General features: G+C 39.6%; 1 protein-coding gene across 1 annotated transcript; it reads right to left on the bottom strand.

Moving 5' to 3' along the window:
- Nucleotides 1-1424: 1424 nt before the first annotated feature.
- On the bottom strand, nt 1425-17570 carry LOC121168669 (guanylate-binding protein 5-like). Its single transcript, XM_040998979.1, has 11 exons — nt 17412-17570; nt 12640-12844; nt 12037-12164; nt 11016-11125; nt 10575-10771; nt 10028-10270; nt 8722-9002; nt 6955-7167; nt 6036-6138; nt 5566-5747; nt 1425-3164 (listed from the first exon to the last, which is right to left on the bottom strand). Exons 2-11 carry the CDS (start codon nt 12827-12829, stop codon nt 3051-3053), a joined length of 1761 nt encoding a protein of 586 aa, XP_040854913.1. The 5' UTR covers nt 12830-12844; nt 17412-17570; the 3' UTR covers nt 1425-3050.
- Nucleotides 17571-18007: the final 437 nt, after the last annotated feature.

Genomic DNA, 18007 nt, shown 5'->3' with positions numbered 1-18007 from the left:
ACTGTACAAAATGGTGCCTGATGTGATACTCATGGAGTTTGATCTGCTGGCCATTAGTTCTGGGGGTACCCGAACCAAATCTGGGTGGAACCTGAAGGATGCTGTGTCATTGCAATTCACTGAACCGGGAATCAGTTCACTCCCAGCTTATTGGATGCAACAGGCCTACCTTATAGCCATTGCCTCCCTTCACAAGATGGTGCCTGGTTCTGCTCTGGTGAGGGTTTAGGCTGTGATATTTACCCTGTTCCCTCACCACCTGATTGGGATCTGCTGCTCTCTCTCTGCTGCTGGTAAAATCAAACAAACCAGAAAGAAAAGTATTCCTTTGGGTTTACCTCCTGAATTCCTGATGAACTCCTTTTCCCACCTGGTTGCTGGTGGAGTTCAGTTACCAGTGGAGTTCAAATTGCCACTGCTGAATGCCACTGGCATGTCAGGTCACTGCAACACCATGCCGTTGTCTCCACCATTTTCCTGTGTCCAATAGTTTCCAGGGGCCCTTCTGCTATTGGTCTGCCCTCCCCTATTTCCTGGAATGTGTCCTCTCTGCTTCCCCCTGGGTAATGTTTCTCCCTCTGTTTAAACATGTCCTCACCCTATCTGCCATCTTGATTTTCCCAAATACCCCTCAATTTTTAACATTTTATTGAATGTTTCTGTTTTCCTTACCAATAAAAAAAAAAAGCACCCCAAGGTGGTTATTCACGTGGGGTCTGGATACAGATGGGTTTCTGTGGTATTTTCCTTACACATTTTTTATTTCATTTAAATGCTTCAGCAAACAAAATTTTATGACACTAATACATATTAATGATATTAGTAAGATAATAATCAATTCTCAACAGAGTTGTGTAAGCAACAGATAGAATAACACAATCACCAAATTGGAAGAGGATGAATACCAAATAAATATTAGCTGGTATAAATGCCTACTCAGACTGTTATTTATTTAAAACATTGTATTAGTTTCCCATGGCTGCCATAACAAAACACCATGAACTTAGTGGCCCAAACAGCAGAAGCCTATTGCCTTCCAGTTGGGAAAATCTCAAGTCCTTCAGACATAAAATCCAAGTATTTGCTGGGACTGTGTTCCACGGGGAGGTTCTGGGGAGGATCTCATTGTTGTTCACAAAACTTACCAGGTAATTAGTTAACTTCACAGCAGTAACAGAAAGTTAGATGACACAGTCTGATTCTTGGTACTTTCAAGTCCAAGTTTACATTACAGGGCATTTTCTTTTCTTTCACCAATGACAATCCCCTGTACTGTGTGATCAGGATACTAAGGAAGAATGGGAGCCAGGAGAACCAATTTGCAGAAAGACATTTATGGGTCATAGTATTGGAAAATATGCTTTTCAGGAGCTTTCAAAAAAGAAAGAAACCTTCATGCTTGATGAAGACACATAATAGAACTGTTGAGCTAGATCCTCAGTAGGATAACATTACCAACAAATAGAGCCTTAGGTAAGTGACTTAGTGATGTTAAGTCTCATGGTTGTAAGAGCCTGTTCCAGATAGTCAACATACAAACCAATATTTAACTTGGAGATTTGGTTGTTCTTTTCAACCATGACATTTATCCAGTTCAAAAATGTATTTTATTTTCTCATTTATAAATCATATAGCCTACAAAGTTAACTATAGAATACGGTTAGTCAAATGCTCAGCTAAATGTGCTGATATCTTCTGATTTTCGGCTTAAATCTGGAAACAGAGCTGAGCATCCCAGACCCTACCTGATGTGAAAAGTCCAAACTGGCCTCAATTCCAGGGCTGAGCCAGGCCTAAACGAGCTGCTAGGAGCTTCGTCTGGGTCTCCCGTAGGGGTACAAGGACTCTGGTACCTGGGTATCTTAGTTCCTTTTTCCAAACACAGTAGTGGGGAGCTGGCTTGGAACTGGAACATCCAGAATTTAAACTGCCCGCATCAGATGCCAGCAGAGCCAACAATGGCTTAATCCATTACACCACAGTGTCAGTCCCTCTGTAATTTTAGAATTATATTTTACTACAGACAAATAAAACAAAGAAACAAAGAATAACAATAAAGCAACCAAAAAGATATAATACAATGCACTGTAATTCTAATGTTACAGTAATTCTTCATTTTCTTAGGGAAACATGTACTTGTTTTGTAGATTTTTTTATTATTGAGGAAAAAGAAAATGAAGTAATTCTGAGTTAATGATTTTTAAATGTTTTCATGCATGAAAATATACAAAAGAAGACTCATAAAGTACAATTTGAGAAAAAAGTCAATGATTTTTTCATATAATTACAAACATCCAATTGAATGAGCCTCATCAGACTTTTTGATAGTTCACACAGTATACCTTATATCATTTTTGTATCAGCATTCAAAAACCATAAACATGTAAGCTTATTAACTACACTAAAATGTAGTCAAAAAGTCTAATAATACTATGCCCTGAGTGTAAACCAAAAAAAAGCCTATTCTTTGACCTTTAAGCTTACGATACAATCTCCATGTTCCTAGCTTCTTTCACCTTCTAAAAGATACCCATCTCGTGAGAGCATCCTATCTTCAGCTTGCAGTGTTTGTGCAGATGGTCTAAGGCACAGCTGGGGAGTCATATCAGTGCTCCTAGAGCACTCTCCACCCAGGACACCTGCACATGCTTCCCACTTCACCACTGGGGCCTCGCTCGGATAGCATCCAACACATGCCCACCAGTAGGAGTGACATCCTACTAAGCCCAAGATGTTGACCACATATTCTCCATAATTGAAAATACCATGGGTGAAATGTGGAAGACTAGACAAGTGAAACTGGAATGCAACAGAAACTGCCCCTTGTGTATCCCAGCGCCACCGCTTAAATGAAGTCACTGATAAAGTAGTCCTTATTTAATTTATAAACTATTCAAGGAAGTGATCATCATCTGAATCACTAGACTGTCAAGATACATATTTTCTCAGTTACAGTTGCAACATTATGACTCCATATGAAATATCAATATAGCAATTAGTAGTTTAAGAGTTACTAAACAGCTAAAGTGTCTTATTCCTTTATCTCTTTTTTACAATAAAATGCATTCATTTGAAGGCCGAGAATATGTCTGGAGTCTACGGATTTCCTCCTGAAGTCGTTGTTGCTCAGCTTGGTGTTTCGCATTTAGCCTTGCAGCTTCTTCCTAAAGAGTGAGAAACAGAAATTATGAAGCTTAGCTAAGAGATGAAATCCACCCTCTTTTCACTTGTCTTTAATTTAACCCACAGTAAAAGTACACAGGCCCCAAGTCCCCACCATTCATTTATTCCCAACACACTCTTGAAATTATCCAACCTGTTTCTCTTTCCAACTTCCAGAAATATCTTTACATGTATGACACACTGGCATCCTTAGCATTCCATTCCAAGGATCTCTCTTGTTACATTGTACAGTTTCCTGGAGAATCTCAGTCACAAAATGATACCAGTTCTCCCTTACATATGAGAGAATGTTTTTGTTTGTTTGTTATTTGGGGGTTGGGCAGAGTGACACAGATGAGTTTCTCTGTCTGCTGCTTCACTCTAAATGGTCAAAGTCAAGAGCTCCATTTGGCTCCCACAAAAGTAGCAGGGACCCCAAGTCCTTTGGCCACTTTACACTGCCTTCTCAGGTGAATTAGCAGCAAGTTGGAGAAGCTGGCACTCAAATATGCACTTCAATATGGGGTGCCGGTGTTGCAAGTAGCAACATAACCTGCTGTGTCACAATATTAGTGCTAATAGACAACTATGAGCTCTAGGTGACATCCAGGAATCAGTGAGGTCTGAACTTCAGATGAGGGAATTTCTGTCAGGTCACCAGCTTTGGAAGCAGAAACAGAGAAGATCATGATCCATAAGCTATCCAGCTGGTCCTTTAAAAAAACGATAAAAATCCAAGAAATGTCTTGGAGTGGGGAATACATAAAGGCTCAACTGGCTAACCCTCTTCATACAAATGCCAGTATCCCCAATGCACTCCCATTTATGTCCTACATGTTTCACTTCCCAATCATAACTCTGTATGTGGCCTGGGAAGGCAATGGAAGATGGCCCAAAGCCTTGAACCATGACCCCACACAGGAGACCCAGAAAAAGGCTCCTGGATTCTGGGTTTAGATGAGCTCAGCTCCAGCTGATGCAGCCATTAGAGGAGTTAGTCAACAAACAGAGGGGAGATTTTTTCTGTTTATCCTCTCTGTATAATTCTGCCTTTCCAGTAATAATAATAATAGAAATCTTGGAATAGCTTCTAAGTATTAGAAGGAGAGTTGCATTCTGTTTGCTTCACAAGGATGTTAACATAAGCATTTCAAATCAGAAATACTTCATATGCTACACAGTCAATAAAGCATTTTGATAACTTTCCAAGCTCTGAGAGATAGGCTTTCACTTATTTTGTTTGGATTTCAATGATCTCTTCTGAAATATAGGGGCACAGTAATTCTGATTCACACTGAATAGGCTATATGACAGAATGCATTCAACGTGTTTGACACAGTTCTTGGTAAATAAAAATGACTGTGCATTTGGCGATGAAAAAACTGCAGGACAGAATGGTCATAGTCTCCAGAAGTTAAAGGTCTTCAGAACCAGAGATTGTCAGGACAAGGACTGGGGATAGACACAGCAATACAAAATTAGTTTAATGATCAAAGGAAATGATTGTTCAGGGATTAGCATTTTGGCACAGTAGATAAAGCTACCATCTGCCACAGCACCATCTCTTGTTAGAATGCAGATTTGCGTACCAGAATCTCTGCTTCTGATCCACTCCCCATTCATCAGCGTGGGAAAGCAGCTGAAGATGATTCTGGTATTTGGGCTATTGCAATGCTAGGGAGACTTAAATGAAGTTCCATGGCTCTAGCTAATGCCAAGTCCAATGGCGGCTATTGTGGCCATCTGAGGAGTGAACCAGCATGTGTGTGCTCCCTTCCCTCTTTCTCTGTCACTCAGCCTTTCAAATAAAGTAAATCTTTAAGAAAAGATTATCATAAAAATTTTCAAGTTAATCAAAATAACAACTCAATGTGTGCTAGAAATGTTTTTGTTTATTTTTTGTTTAATTTAATAGCTTATGATGTTTCCTCAGTGCCTACTCCCATTTTAGACATAAATATTAACTCAATTGGTAACCAAAATAAACCTATAAATGAGTGTGTCACTATTGCCTCTTAACTAGGCAGAAAGATGACATAAAACGTGCTTAACATGACATGGTGATTCTAAAACTTTATGAAAGAGGAATTAGAAGGTGAGTTTATTTTTGTGTATAAAATTTTGAAATCTGCATACACAAAGCTCATAGGAAATGTGTATTATGAAAAAAAGTTACCCAAGGCTTTCAAAACAATGTTTTGTACCAGAATCACTTTATCTTTTTATTGCACTTATTAATGAACTTTGTGAAGCCCCCTGATTCTAAAGAGGCACACCTGGCAGGATGGCTCCAGATTCCTGGCTCTGAGTCACCACATTGGACCCCCTCACCCTCACAGTGGTTGGACAATGCAGTGGCAGCAGAGGTGCTGATAACCCTGAGATGACACGACTGCTGAATACCTGGAGCCGGCGCTGCGCTTCCCTCTGTTGCTCTTCCCGCATCCGTGCTCTGTTTAGCTCCATTTGCCGCACCTCTTCCTGGCGGCGCCTCTCCTGCTCCTTCATCCTCTGCTGGTTTTGCCGTTCAATATCTGCCAACCTTTGGGCTTCAGCTCTTGCAGCCTTTGCTTTCCTACGTGTTTCTGAGAGGAGAATGGAAAAGGTGAGACTTCTAAAGGATGAACTTGCTCCATCCTTCTGCCCCACACATTCCCCTGTTCATTGTACCAACTCCACAGGGAGTGTCCCCATGACGTGATTCACCCTTCCAGGTAGCCAACGTGTGCTGCTCAGGCACACTCAGATGTGGCCGTGGCCCTAGAGGCTAAGAAGAAGCTTTGCCACCTCTGTTTATTTATTGTAATGACCCCTGTGGAACAGGTCAAGTTGTAGAAAGTTCATATCCATCTTGTATGACTTCATCCTCTCACCTGCCATCTCTGCCTCTCTGGCAGTGAGAGCCTTGTCCGTCTGCTGAATTGTAGCACTCACAGACTCCTTGGACTTTAAATATTTCTGCAGAGCTTCCTCAGCCTACAAGGGCAAATACATGCAGTTAGCCCTAAGAAATAGGAATTATCAATGTCATAAATGTCTCTTATTTCTCTAGATTCTCAGCTCTTTTCGTCCTAGAAGTGGCTCAACTAGTCAAGGCAGAATTGTCCACCAAGCTATTCCTGCCATGGATCAGGGCGTGAGCCCAATGCTCTCACCAGAGCACTTAAAGCCACTATATGCATAGGATTTGTTCATAGATGAAAAAACACATCAACTGCAGGGTTTAAAAGACTGTTAAGGGTTATGGAAAAAATTGCTCTCTCCCTCCTGAAGCTGAGGGCCCTAAAGAAATATTAAGTATAGATCTGTGGGTATCATCTCTTGTCATATAGGCAAAGGAATTCTGAAAGTGAAATCAACAGAAAAATGCAACACAAATAGTAAATGGGAAGCTAGAAACGAAAACAAGAGAAATTAACTGTTTAAATTCTTCAGCATATCTATATTAGAAATGGAAAAAAGAGCTTCCATGTTGAGCTAAAAGAGGCAAATAATTACTATTTTTCTTAAATTAGTTTCATTTATCAGGATCATGTCCTGTATAACCATAAAAATTCCTTATTTGCAACCAATGCAATGTGAATCTACTCACTATGATAATGGTTCTATGTGATTACACAACTATCACTTGAACATAAATTTTGTGCTAGGCATTCCGATTCCCAGCACATGCTTACTTTTGCAGAATTATAAACGTCTGGGCCTACAGTGTTTCCTTTACTCCTGTCCTCGGTGTTTCTTAAAGAGCTACTTCAGGTATTTCATGTGAATGGCAGAACAAACCAAGGATACCTGTATTCCTTTCCTGGGCTTCTGATAGTATTTTGCCTTTAGTTCTTCAACCTTCTGAAGGTAGATACTGTGGCCTCCTGGTTTGGAATAAGCCCCCCGATTCACTGAATCTTCTAGAGGACCAAAAATCTCCTGAAGCAGAGCTGAGCATAGGTTTGATGAGGCTTCCAAGTTCCGTTTATAAAAGTCATCATGCTTTGCCACGAGTAAAGTCTTCAGAAAGAAAAAACCCAGGAGAGATGTTAGCAATATTTCAGAATGTCTGGATGAAATTTTAAAAAAACAGAGACATGCAAACAAAACTATAACCACCCTTCAAACCTGGAAAAATGCCAATGATGATATTCTTTAGAGAACTGGCATTTACTTCTGAGTGTGAAATTTTCTGAAATCCCATTTCCTTGTTACTCTTGCTTTAGAGGTGACGCTCTGACTACAGGCATGAACTCTTACAACCTGCTTCTAAACTCTGCCTATCCTTTTACAACTTTTCTGGTTTCAATGTTTACTAAGGCTGGAATTCCCAAGAAAATGTGGACTAGGGACTGCAACTGTGGTATACTGGGTTAAGCTGCCACTTGCACCATCACAGGACAGATACAACACCTGTCTGCTCCCTTTCAAATCTGACTTTCTGCTTATGTGCCTTGGAAGGCAATGAAAGACATCTCAACTGCCTAGGCTCCTCAGGGAGAATAGGCTAGAGATACTGGTGCCTGGCTTTGGCCATATCTCAGCACCGGCTATTACAGCTCATTGCAGAGACAGCGATCAGTGGATGAAATCTTTCTCCTTTCCTCTTTCACACACTCTTTCCCTCCCTCTCTCGTCCTTTATGTCTACTTCTGTGTCTTTCAAGTAAAAATAATTGTCAAGTTGATTAAATTAATTGCAGATACGTATTAGCTTATTCTGCTACACTCAGACACACCATTTGTACGATTTCTATGTGCCCAGTTTTCAATTCTGTATGCTAAATTAACATTCTTCTAAAAATCATATTTAATGCTAAGTAAATATAATTCTGTATGAGTTTACAATGAATTCAAATAAATTCATAGATATGACATGGTAGAGTTTTGTTGTATATATACTAGAAAATGAGAAGTAATAGAAACAGGACTCAATAAACCAAGCACCTCTTGTCCTAACCACATGCCCATGTCCCAAATCATACATGTATAACCTCTCCAACCAAAAAGTAACTCCATCCAATTCCAAACCAATTAGGAACAAGGAGCATCCAGACCCTCACTGCAAAAGAACTCCAATTATCCTGTTAGTGACCCCTTCAATTTGTAAATGTCCCAAGTAGTCTAGTATTATCAATATGTGACCTCCTTGTGGAGATGGTAGTGAGCAGTGGTGACATATTCAGTGCAGCATGTGAAAAAGAAGTGACTAGGCCCATGTAGATCACACACAAAAAAGAAAATGTACCAGAGTTGAAATACCAGAGTTCAAGAGGGCATGATATCACCTCCTCAATCTGATTAAACACCTCTTTTCATCTCCCATCTGGGTAGTAAGATATTGTGCTATATCCTTGTGTTCAGGCATAAACTCCCATAAGCTTATCAAATACTTCAAAATCTGTATGTAGAGCACAGAGTATTGCTTTCTTGTTTGTACTCACTATAGCAGTGTCACTTGAGCACAAAGTTGGTTATCATTATTCTCCAGTTTAGTGGAAATTGTTTTTCTAAATTAAGTCCTTTTGAACTATTTATAACAATACTTTTCTTTGATCTAGTACATAACACTTACCTCTAATTCCTTCTGAAATTTTTGGTCCTCATCCTTAAAAGAGTTCTTCATGAAGACTTCTATAGCTTCTCTGTGAGAAGCGCTGTGTGCACCCAACAGCTCCTGGAGGGTGTCTGTGGGCAGCTTCACCTTCTGGCTCATCTGCTGGTCATAGTGCGCAATGGCCTTTTGCACTGCAGCTGAATTCTCTATCTGGGCCAAGGTCAGGACTGAGTTTTCAAGGCAGGGCAAGTGGCCATTGTTGATGGCATTGACATAGGTCAGCACCAGATTCTCTAGACCTTCATGGAGTAAGACCATGCTTTCATTAATTGCAGAAAAAGAGGCCATGACCTATATTGAATAGTTCTGAAACTGTTAATATTCTATTATATGAAAATTTTCAGCATTTTGGTCAAGTGGACAAAATGAGCTCCTGTGAAAAATAGCATGGTCAATGGGACAATTCTTTCCTTTTTGGGAGAAAGGAATAACGTTCAAAGAAGAAAACAGAAAACCTCAAGAGCCATGAGCTGGTCCATATTTCATTCTTCTCCCATGAATAAATACTACAAGTATATAAAAGACATGCAAGCACATTGCATTTGAATGTTATTGGGCCTCGTGTCTCTTTAATCTTCTCTCTCATTTCTTCTTCCTCAGAACTATATTCTCTTGAGCATTCCCTTATCTCTTTCACTTTAGCATGGGCTAGCTGTTATTTAGGTTTAATCTCCATTAATAAGATGTGAAGGTAGCAATTAAGATATTGTTTTCCTCATTTTTTCTTGGTTGGGACTTTTCTGCTTAATTTCCTTGTCATTTACATATTTTTGTATTCAACTTCCCTCTTTGAGCTAGCAATTGTTTACAGAGTTCTAGCAGAGAAATCATAGGAAAAAAACTGGATCAACAATGTGCTTAGACTTCTTGTGCATGCTAGATCTTTGGGCCTTTTTAAAATTGTGCAGCAATTAGCATGCATTTTTATAGGGAACTTGGATCTCTTGCTAATACAGTTCCTGTCACAGGCTATGTTGCATAACAAGGAGTCAATTTGTTTGCAATATAGATACTGCCAACTTGCATGGGTTTTAATAGTGGATAACAAATGGGCAAAACACATATAACTTATTCTATCACCAAGTTCTATGTCTTTTATTTTAGAGGCATTACTAATAAAAATAGAAAAATCTATTGAGACTTTAACATGCATTGGAACTATGATACTTAAGATTTTCATGATTACAATTGCCCATGCATTGTCTTATATGTGTCCCTTACTCTAGAGGCTGCATTGCAGAAAAATCTGATAAATGTTACTTACGAGGTCCATTGACCTTGATACCACCTGGAAGAATCTTGGCCATAGAATGGCTAAAGATGTAGGAACAGAATTCTGCCACTTGTTGCACAAATGCAGGATCCAGGTCATCATTGTGCATTGTCTCAAGTTGGGCAACCTTCTTCAGGTCAGTGGGTGAGTCAAAGACAAAGCATTTCCTTGTTGGGAAGAACTTCTTTATACACTTACGGGGCAAGTTATATGTCTGAGTTCTTTGATCATCACCTGAGCATGAAAAATAGTATTTATTTAATACAGGCTTCACACTCATCTTGAAAATTCAACTAAATATTTCTGGTTAAGGCCTTTCCATCTGGTGTTATTGAAACAAATCTTAAGCAAAGAGAAAAAATGTATAGATGACTAACAAATTTTCTACTAATTTATTTCTAAATTAATAACATCTATTACTGATTTTGTAAGAGAGCTAGATGAGTAAAACAAGAAAGTATGTATTTAACCTCCAGTCCTGAATAGATCATTTCCTAGGTTAATTCTCTTCCCTTCCCAACACTAAAGTTCCTATTACCTTCCTTGAGCTTCAGCGAGAGCTCCAAATATTCATCTGCCGTGATGAGCCGCCCATCTTTTTGTAGGTCTAGGAAGAAATCTCTCAGAGTCCACACCAGGTTTGGGAAGAAGCTCACAACGTCAGCAGTGTCTTCAACTTCATCCAGGTCATGTGAGGCTCTTGCCCTAAGCACACCTGTCAGTTCTGTCACATTGCTGACATGCAACTAAGGAAAATAATCGTGATACAACTACACCTAACCCCATGTTCAGTTCTCTGTGTCCCCAAACTCTGACTTTGCTTTGATTAACACACTTGGGGCCCTCACACAAGGGTTTTTATTTGTACTTTCAGTGTTTTTACCATGCTTTCATTTTTACAAATCACAAAGCCACTCAGACTATTGATTTAACCAATAGTTTTTTCTGAATTTGGTGATGCTTGATCTACAAAGGATACTTGAGTAGATCCATAGCCCCCTGATCAATTTTGCTCATGGTATTGTACACAAAGGTGCTACTCAATAAGATCGTTAGCGCAAAGATCTTGGTGTCATTCTTATCATCAACCTAGAAGTGAGAACAAATTTAAATCATGTCTGATGACATTCCCAGATGAGCAGTTTTAAAAGCAGATTCTTCACCTAAAAATTTTAAGACAAAGAATGATGATTTACACGAACTTTAAAAACTTTGATTTGCATGAATTTTATGCTGCTCTAAATATTGTTCAGTTGTGTGCAACTGAAGGCTGCTTTTTCTTAAATATTTGTGAAGCATTTGCCACCATGCACAAAATTTTAAATGATGTATTGACTAAGACCAAAGACAGAATGAAAATATATGAGGAGACAGCAAGGACCAGAGGCCAGATTGAAACACAAGCCTGTGTTAAGCAGAGGACACTACTAACCAGAGTTCTCTGCAGGACCAGACTTGCAACACTAATTTGAACTTCCCCAACATTTTAAATCTGAATTAACTCCCTAACTCAAGGTTAATGTAGTTCTTCCAGTACTGTTTTTGCCTGACAAATGTCTTTTCTCACTCAGGTTCCCAGGGAGAGAAAATGCATATTCTGGGATAGGCATTTTGGTGTGGCTTAATTACCACCCGTGATGTCCATGTTCCAAATCAGAGTGCATAGATTCCACTTTCAGCTGCATTCCCAGTTCTGTCTGTACAATCTAGGAGGCAGTAGCTGATGACCCATAAACTTGGGTCTTTTTCACCAATGTAAGGGACTTGGATTGTGCCCCAGTCTCCTTGGTTCAGCCTGGCACACCCTGGCATTTGTGGACATTTAGGGAGTGCATTAGCAAGTAGGAGTTCTTCGTTTCACTTGAGTAAATGCTTTTAAAGCTCATAGACTGGTCAAGTAAGAACATAAATTGGGGGGGGGGGGAGCCAAATCCCCTCCCTACCCCAAGCAATGAGTTTTGACTTGAGAAGTAAATCACAAAGAAATCCTGCTGCCTTACCTTCTCTACATCCCCCAGGCCTTCTGTGTCAAGCAGAACGAGGGTGTGGTCTGGCTTCTCAGGATGAGGCACACACCACATCCAGATGCCTTTGGTGTGGGACTGCACCGTGGAACCAACAGAGAAGCCTGCCGGGGAAGTGGAGATTTTATAAAAGAGGAAGGCTCAGGAAGCAGAGGATTGTCTTATTCGCTGAAACAGGGTTAGGGACCACAAGCTGAGGAGAGCACAACCAATACAGATCTGAATTACAATAGAAAAATAGAAAAAAATATATCAAACACTATAGGTAGAAATCTGATTTTTAAAATAACAAATTGCTGCTAAATTTCAATAATTTATAAATATACAAATGGAAATTACATCATTGGTATTCTAGTCTTTATGCAGGGAATACATTATGCTCTTTCCCAGGATATATGAAGGGTAAATAAGCAAAGCCAGCTGCATTGTCTCCCAGGAGATAACAAGATCATCTGTGGTCCCCTGATTTGCTTTTAGTGTTCATTTCCCTCCTGGCCTTCTTCCCATCTTCTCCCCATTGGGTGATGACAGCATGGGTGGACAGAGGAGACCCCGCAGAGCTCAGCCAGTACCACTCACCCTTTTCCTTCCCAGCCAGCTTGTTCATCAGGTAGGACTTGCCCGTGCGGTAGAGACCAATGATAGCCACCACCACCACAGGCTGCTTAATGGCAGACAGGATCTGCAAAGCTTCCTCATTGACTGTGAATTGTTCATTAGTGTTCTCAACGAGGCACATGGGATCTGCCATGTGGATCTCCTGGGCCATGTCAGTGGTGTTACACTACAAAGGAGGAGACAGAGGCTTGAATTGCAACATTAAGCAAAAAGTCATTTTTTTTTTCTACTGAATCTGGGAAGATATTACTACCCAATATGGCCTAAATTTCTGAAGCAAGTTTTAAAAAATAGGAAAGTATTTGGTCAATGCACGTCACAGTAGAACATGCCCTGTGATCTTCCTATCCTGCTGGCTCCTAGCCATTTGGTGGACTCAGGGAAACCTGTACTGAGTCTAACCTGTTAACTGGTTTGAATCTAACATACATTCCAGTGGGATTTAACATCATGTTTCTTAGCTTTTATTTCCTTAAATCCCTAATTTGCTGCTTCATGACCATTTTTATTAAGTGACTTTTGTTGCTCTTAACCCCATATCAATTTAATTTTCTCCTAGTGAAATCCATGTCCAATCTGACCACATTACATTAAGTATGATAAATAAGTGAAGAAATCTTCCTTTTTTTCTAAATGCCAGGCAACACTTACTATAGAGTCCATAGTAGAATATTATTAAACTACATAAGCAGATGCTTGCTTTTTTGCCTTTCACTGTCTTTAACAAATTCTCTTCCGTTTTAGAAGTTATTGTTTGGGCCTTGCATTGTGATGCAGTGGGCTACACTGCCAGCTGCAATGCCAGCATCCCATATGAGCACCAATTTGAGTCCCAGTTGCTTCACTTCTGATCCATCTCCCTGATGAATGTGCCTTGAAAAGCAGCAGAAGTTGGCCCAATTTCTCGAGCTCCTGACTGCCATACAGGAATTTTACCTTTCTGGCTTTGCCTGTCCCAGCCCCAGTCACTGCAGCCACACCATGAATGAACCAGCATGCAAAAACTCATGTTCCTTCTCTGGCTCACTCGCTATAACTCTTTCAAATAATTAAATAACTCTTTTTTAAAAAGAAAAGGAACTAATTATTTAGTAGAGAAGTCAAAATTTGTCATATGCTTGACTTTTCTCGGAAATTTTACCATATTTCTTTTAAATTAGGGGACTGTAAAAGCTATTTTTGCTTTATGTTTACAATTATGAAGACTCATTGTCCTCCTTCCTCTGTATCAGTGCCTGGAATTTAACCTGACAATAGACAAAATAAAGCAGAAACTATGTGGAAACATGGTAACAAAAGGATTGCATTAGGGTTGGGCATCAGAAGATGCATAGAACAAGTGTGATACAAAAAAACAATTACAATAAATTTGGAGACTCAAAAGCCAAGAGGTTTCCATCCCAATTCACTTTCTTTTTTTTTTAAGATTTTATTTATTTTTATTGGAAAGGTGGATATACAGAGAGGAGGAGAGACAGAGAGGAAGATCTTCCATCCGATGGTTCTCTCCCCAAGTGCCCGCAATGGCCGGAGCCAAACCAATCCGAAGCCAGGAGCCAGGAACTCCTCCAGGTCTCCAAAACTGGTGCAGGGTCCCAAGGCCCTGGACCGTCCTGGACTGCATTCCCAGGCCACAAGCAGGGAGCTGGATGGGAAGTGGGGCTGCCAGGATTAGAACCAGTAACCATATGGGATCCTGGCACATGCAAGGCAAGGACTTTAACCACTACGCTATCGCACTGGGCCCTCCAATTCACTTTCAATGCAATGCTGGTGTCTTATATTTGTGGAATCCTACTTGCCAGGCTTGTTCATAATGGGGGCCAGAATCAATTTTTTTTGTGGCAGAACCTTGTAGTGATGATCTACAACTAGCTTAAAAAAACTCAAATATAGAAACCAATCCATTAAGCAGATATTAGGGGCTTGCAAACTCTGATATTTTAGCTTGATGTCATTCATGGAAGAAGGACTTAACTTGCCTTTCAGATTTCTTCATAACATTAGTACTGTATGTACTTTCTCATGCTTTTAAGTTAGCAGTTATACTCCTGTAAACATTTATCTGCATTTTTGGGAAAGAGACTTAGAAAGGTGAGTGATATGTCAATGTGATACAACTAGCCAGTTTTAGGGCTGGGATTGAAAATCAAATCTAAATTATGATGTGTATAAATGTGTATTTTTCACATGTGTTTCGATCCACCCCTGCATTGTTTCCCCTTACAAAAAGGTTATATGCTCTGACAGGTTTAGGGAGACTACATCCCTAAGGATCCATCACAGATGATGACTAAAGAGCAGAGCCACAATTACATGTGTGCCTCAAATATGGTAAGTCTTCAAAGATATGTTAGAGACTTGACAGCCCTAGAAGCATTAAAGATGCTACCCAAATAACACTGGGGGCTGACCTGAAAGAGACTATGTTTACATATTTGCATGAAAAACTCATAGCCTTTTGCAAATAAAAATAATGTAAGAGTGGATCAAAACACATGTATAATAAACTAGTATTATATATTATATATTAGCCGGTTAGACTTTTACTTGTGATAATGACAAGCCTTATGAGTGCAATTTTGTGTCCCAGCTGCTCTGCTTTTGATTTGGCTCCCTAATAATGGCCTTGGATAAACAGAGGAAGATGGCCCAGGTATTTGACTCCTGTCCCCAACATGGGAAATCCAGATGGAGCTCCTGGATTCAGTGTGGCCCAGTCCCAGCTGTTGAGACCAGTAGTTGTTGAACCAGGAGGCGGACAGTCTCTTTCAATCTATCTCTCTCACTTTATCTCTCTCAATCTATCTCAACCTCTCTCTTTCTCTCTCTCTTTCTCTCTCTCTCTCTCTCTCTGCTTCCCTCTCTCACTCTCTAATTCTAACTTCCAAATGAATAAATAGGGCCCAGTGCAGTGGATCAGTGGCTAAATCCTCATTTTGCATGCACCAGAATCCCATATGAATGTCAGTTTGTGTTCTAGCTGCTCCACTTCCCATCTAGCTGCCTGCTTGTGGCCTGGGAAACAGTAGATGATGGCCCAAGGCCTTGGGACCCTGTGCCCACACATCTCCCATGTGGGAGACCCAGCTCCTGGCTCCTGACTTCAGATTGGCTGAAGATCTTTGTCCCTCCTTTTCTCTGTAAATCTGACTCTCCAATAAAAAATAAATCAAGCTTTTAAAAAACAAATAAATAAATATTTAAAACACACATTAAAATGCCCATTTTTATTTTGTAATAATTTATACTTCATTTCCCATCCCATCCCTAAAACTGATTAATTGTGTCACACAATGGCATGGATCTCACCTCTTCAAGCCTATTTTCTGAAAATGGAAATAGATAAATATTTTTTATTTACAAATTCCACCTTAAAAACAAAAGAGACCTGTAAGAAAGAACAAAGTAAAACAAAGTAAAATATGAAAAATTACCAAGAAATACCAAGAGAAAATGCACAGAAGTGCTGGTGATAAGGTGTCAGGAGAAGGAAGCATCTCATTTTCAGTGGATCTAGTTAACGTATTTTGAAAAAGCAAATTTGTTATTTATTTTTGCTGTGGTGTGTGCTGTTTTTGGTTTGAATTTAGAAGAAACGGACAAGGTTCTTCATCAAGATAATAAATGGGGATCAAACAAGTAGGAGATGAGTGAAACTTGTGCCGTGGTAAGAAATTCCAAGAAGAAAAAGATCCAGGAAGTGATTCAAACACCAGACAATAATGAGAGGTCCTGATGGGAAACTGATGAATTGAACAACTCATGAGAGGGGCAAGGTGGAGAGGGCAGGTAGCTATTTGGCACAATAGTTACAAGCTGCTAGCAACACCTGCATTTCGTGACGGACTTTCTGTGTTTGGAGTCTGAGTTCAGCTCCAGTTCCAGCTTTCTGCTGATGTTAGCAGATGTTGACTACTTGTTCCTGCCACTCATGTAGGAGACCCATATTGAGTTCCAGGTTCCTGGCTTCAGACCAGTCCAATCGTGGATATCTGGGCATTTAGGGAGTGAATTGAAGGCTCATTCCACTCCAGCACAATGTTGGCCTCTGTTTGCTTTTTAAATAATAATAATGAATCAACAAAAATTGTTTTTACAAGACTCATGACAACGGAAGTGAGCAGAGACAACAGAGGAATGATGAAAGAATTCAATACGGTAAACAATTAACAAATACAAAAAAAAAAAAAAAAAAGCCCTAAGTAAATCCGGGCTATCAGAAGAAATCCACCTTAGAAGAACCAGACCAAGGTTCAAAATGCGTTGCTAGGAATCCTCTTCACTGCTCATACTCAGTTTCAGTTTCTTTTTCCTGTGTAGAGTAATAAGATTCCTTTGTCTTTGCAATCTAACCAGCTGTCTACATTGCATTTCTGTCTGTGTTCTTTGTCAAGAAAACAACAATCATAGCTCATCAGACGTCCAGATTGCAATCTGAACTGGCTTACCTGGATTTTAGCAAACAGCTGTTTCTAAATTACTAAGTTAACAAGCAAGCATGATCCTTAAGAAGTCATGATACAGAAAAAGCAGAAAACTATCTTAAAATTCTTCAAACTCTCAGGTTGATCTTCCTATATACTAAAATTTGATTCAGCAAAAGGTGGGAATTACTGCATAGCATCATGATTTAATGTTTTCTGCAAGCCAATATAATACATCCAGCTTTAAAATGATTTTCAAACCAAACAAAACCTTGCACATTTCTTCCGACCTCTGCCCAGTCTTACCTTAACTGTAGCAATAAACTCAACAGGGAACAGACTTTTCAGAATAAAGAAGTGGCTTCGACAAGGACTTAGGATGAGTTCTAAACTCTTGCACCCAGTTTAGCTGTGATGATTTGTAATATACTTCACCATCACCCAGCTCTGGATAGTCCCCTATCCCTCCCTCCTAACACCAGCAGACCGTTAACTATGCAATGGATATAGTGAAACTGAAACTGGAAAGGAAATCTGCGAACTATTACAGAAAACAAACTGCAAAAGAAAGTCCAGGAGATTTTATGGGTGTTACCAAGTGGTGAATTTGTCTGATTTCCCAGAAATACCATGTTGCTGCAGAAAAGAACTTTGAGTTTTTGGCAACCTTTTATGGTACTTTATCTAGCTTGAAATATGTTGAGATTTACCTCTAGCTTCAAAGCAGGACTAGGAGAAATCACAGGGAGTTTTTGAAGTTTAATCTCCTCTAAATGTTAGAGGAAATTACTCAAGATCAACCTTATTGCTTATACAATGGGTTCAATAGTTTACCACTTTCAATCACACAAAAGAATCAGATTTGACCATTTTAAACATACTAAAAGATAAAAGAATAGCAC

This window comes from Ochotona curzoniae, unplaced genomic scaffold (genome assembly GCF_017591425.1).
Source record: "Ochotona curzoniae isolate NIBS_2020 unplaced genomic scaffold, NIBS_Ocur_1.0 scaffold_1037, whole genome shotgun sequence".
NCBI lineage: Eukaryota > Metazoa > Chordata > Mammalia > Lagomorpha > Ochotonidae > Ochotona > Ochotona curzoniae.
Note: the sequence above shows the minus strand (reverse complement) of the source record. Positions and strands in the feature narration are given on the sequence as shown.

Bases quoted from the DNA above. Each gene is read 5' to 3' on its own strand.
- LOC121168669 (XM_040998979.1), bottom strand. From the start codon at position 12,829: ATGGCCCAGGAGATCCACATGGCAGATCCCATGTGCCTCGTTGAGAAC. The intron at 9,003-10,027 runs GTAAGTAACATT...TACTCCATGAAG, and splicing joins TATCAAGGTCAATGGACCTC to GTCTAGAGAATCTGGTGCTG. The intron at 6,139-6,954 runs GTATCCTTGGTT...TTGCCCTTGTAG, and splicing joins AGCCCAGGAAAGGAATACAG to GCTGAGGAAGCTCTGCAGAA.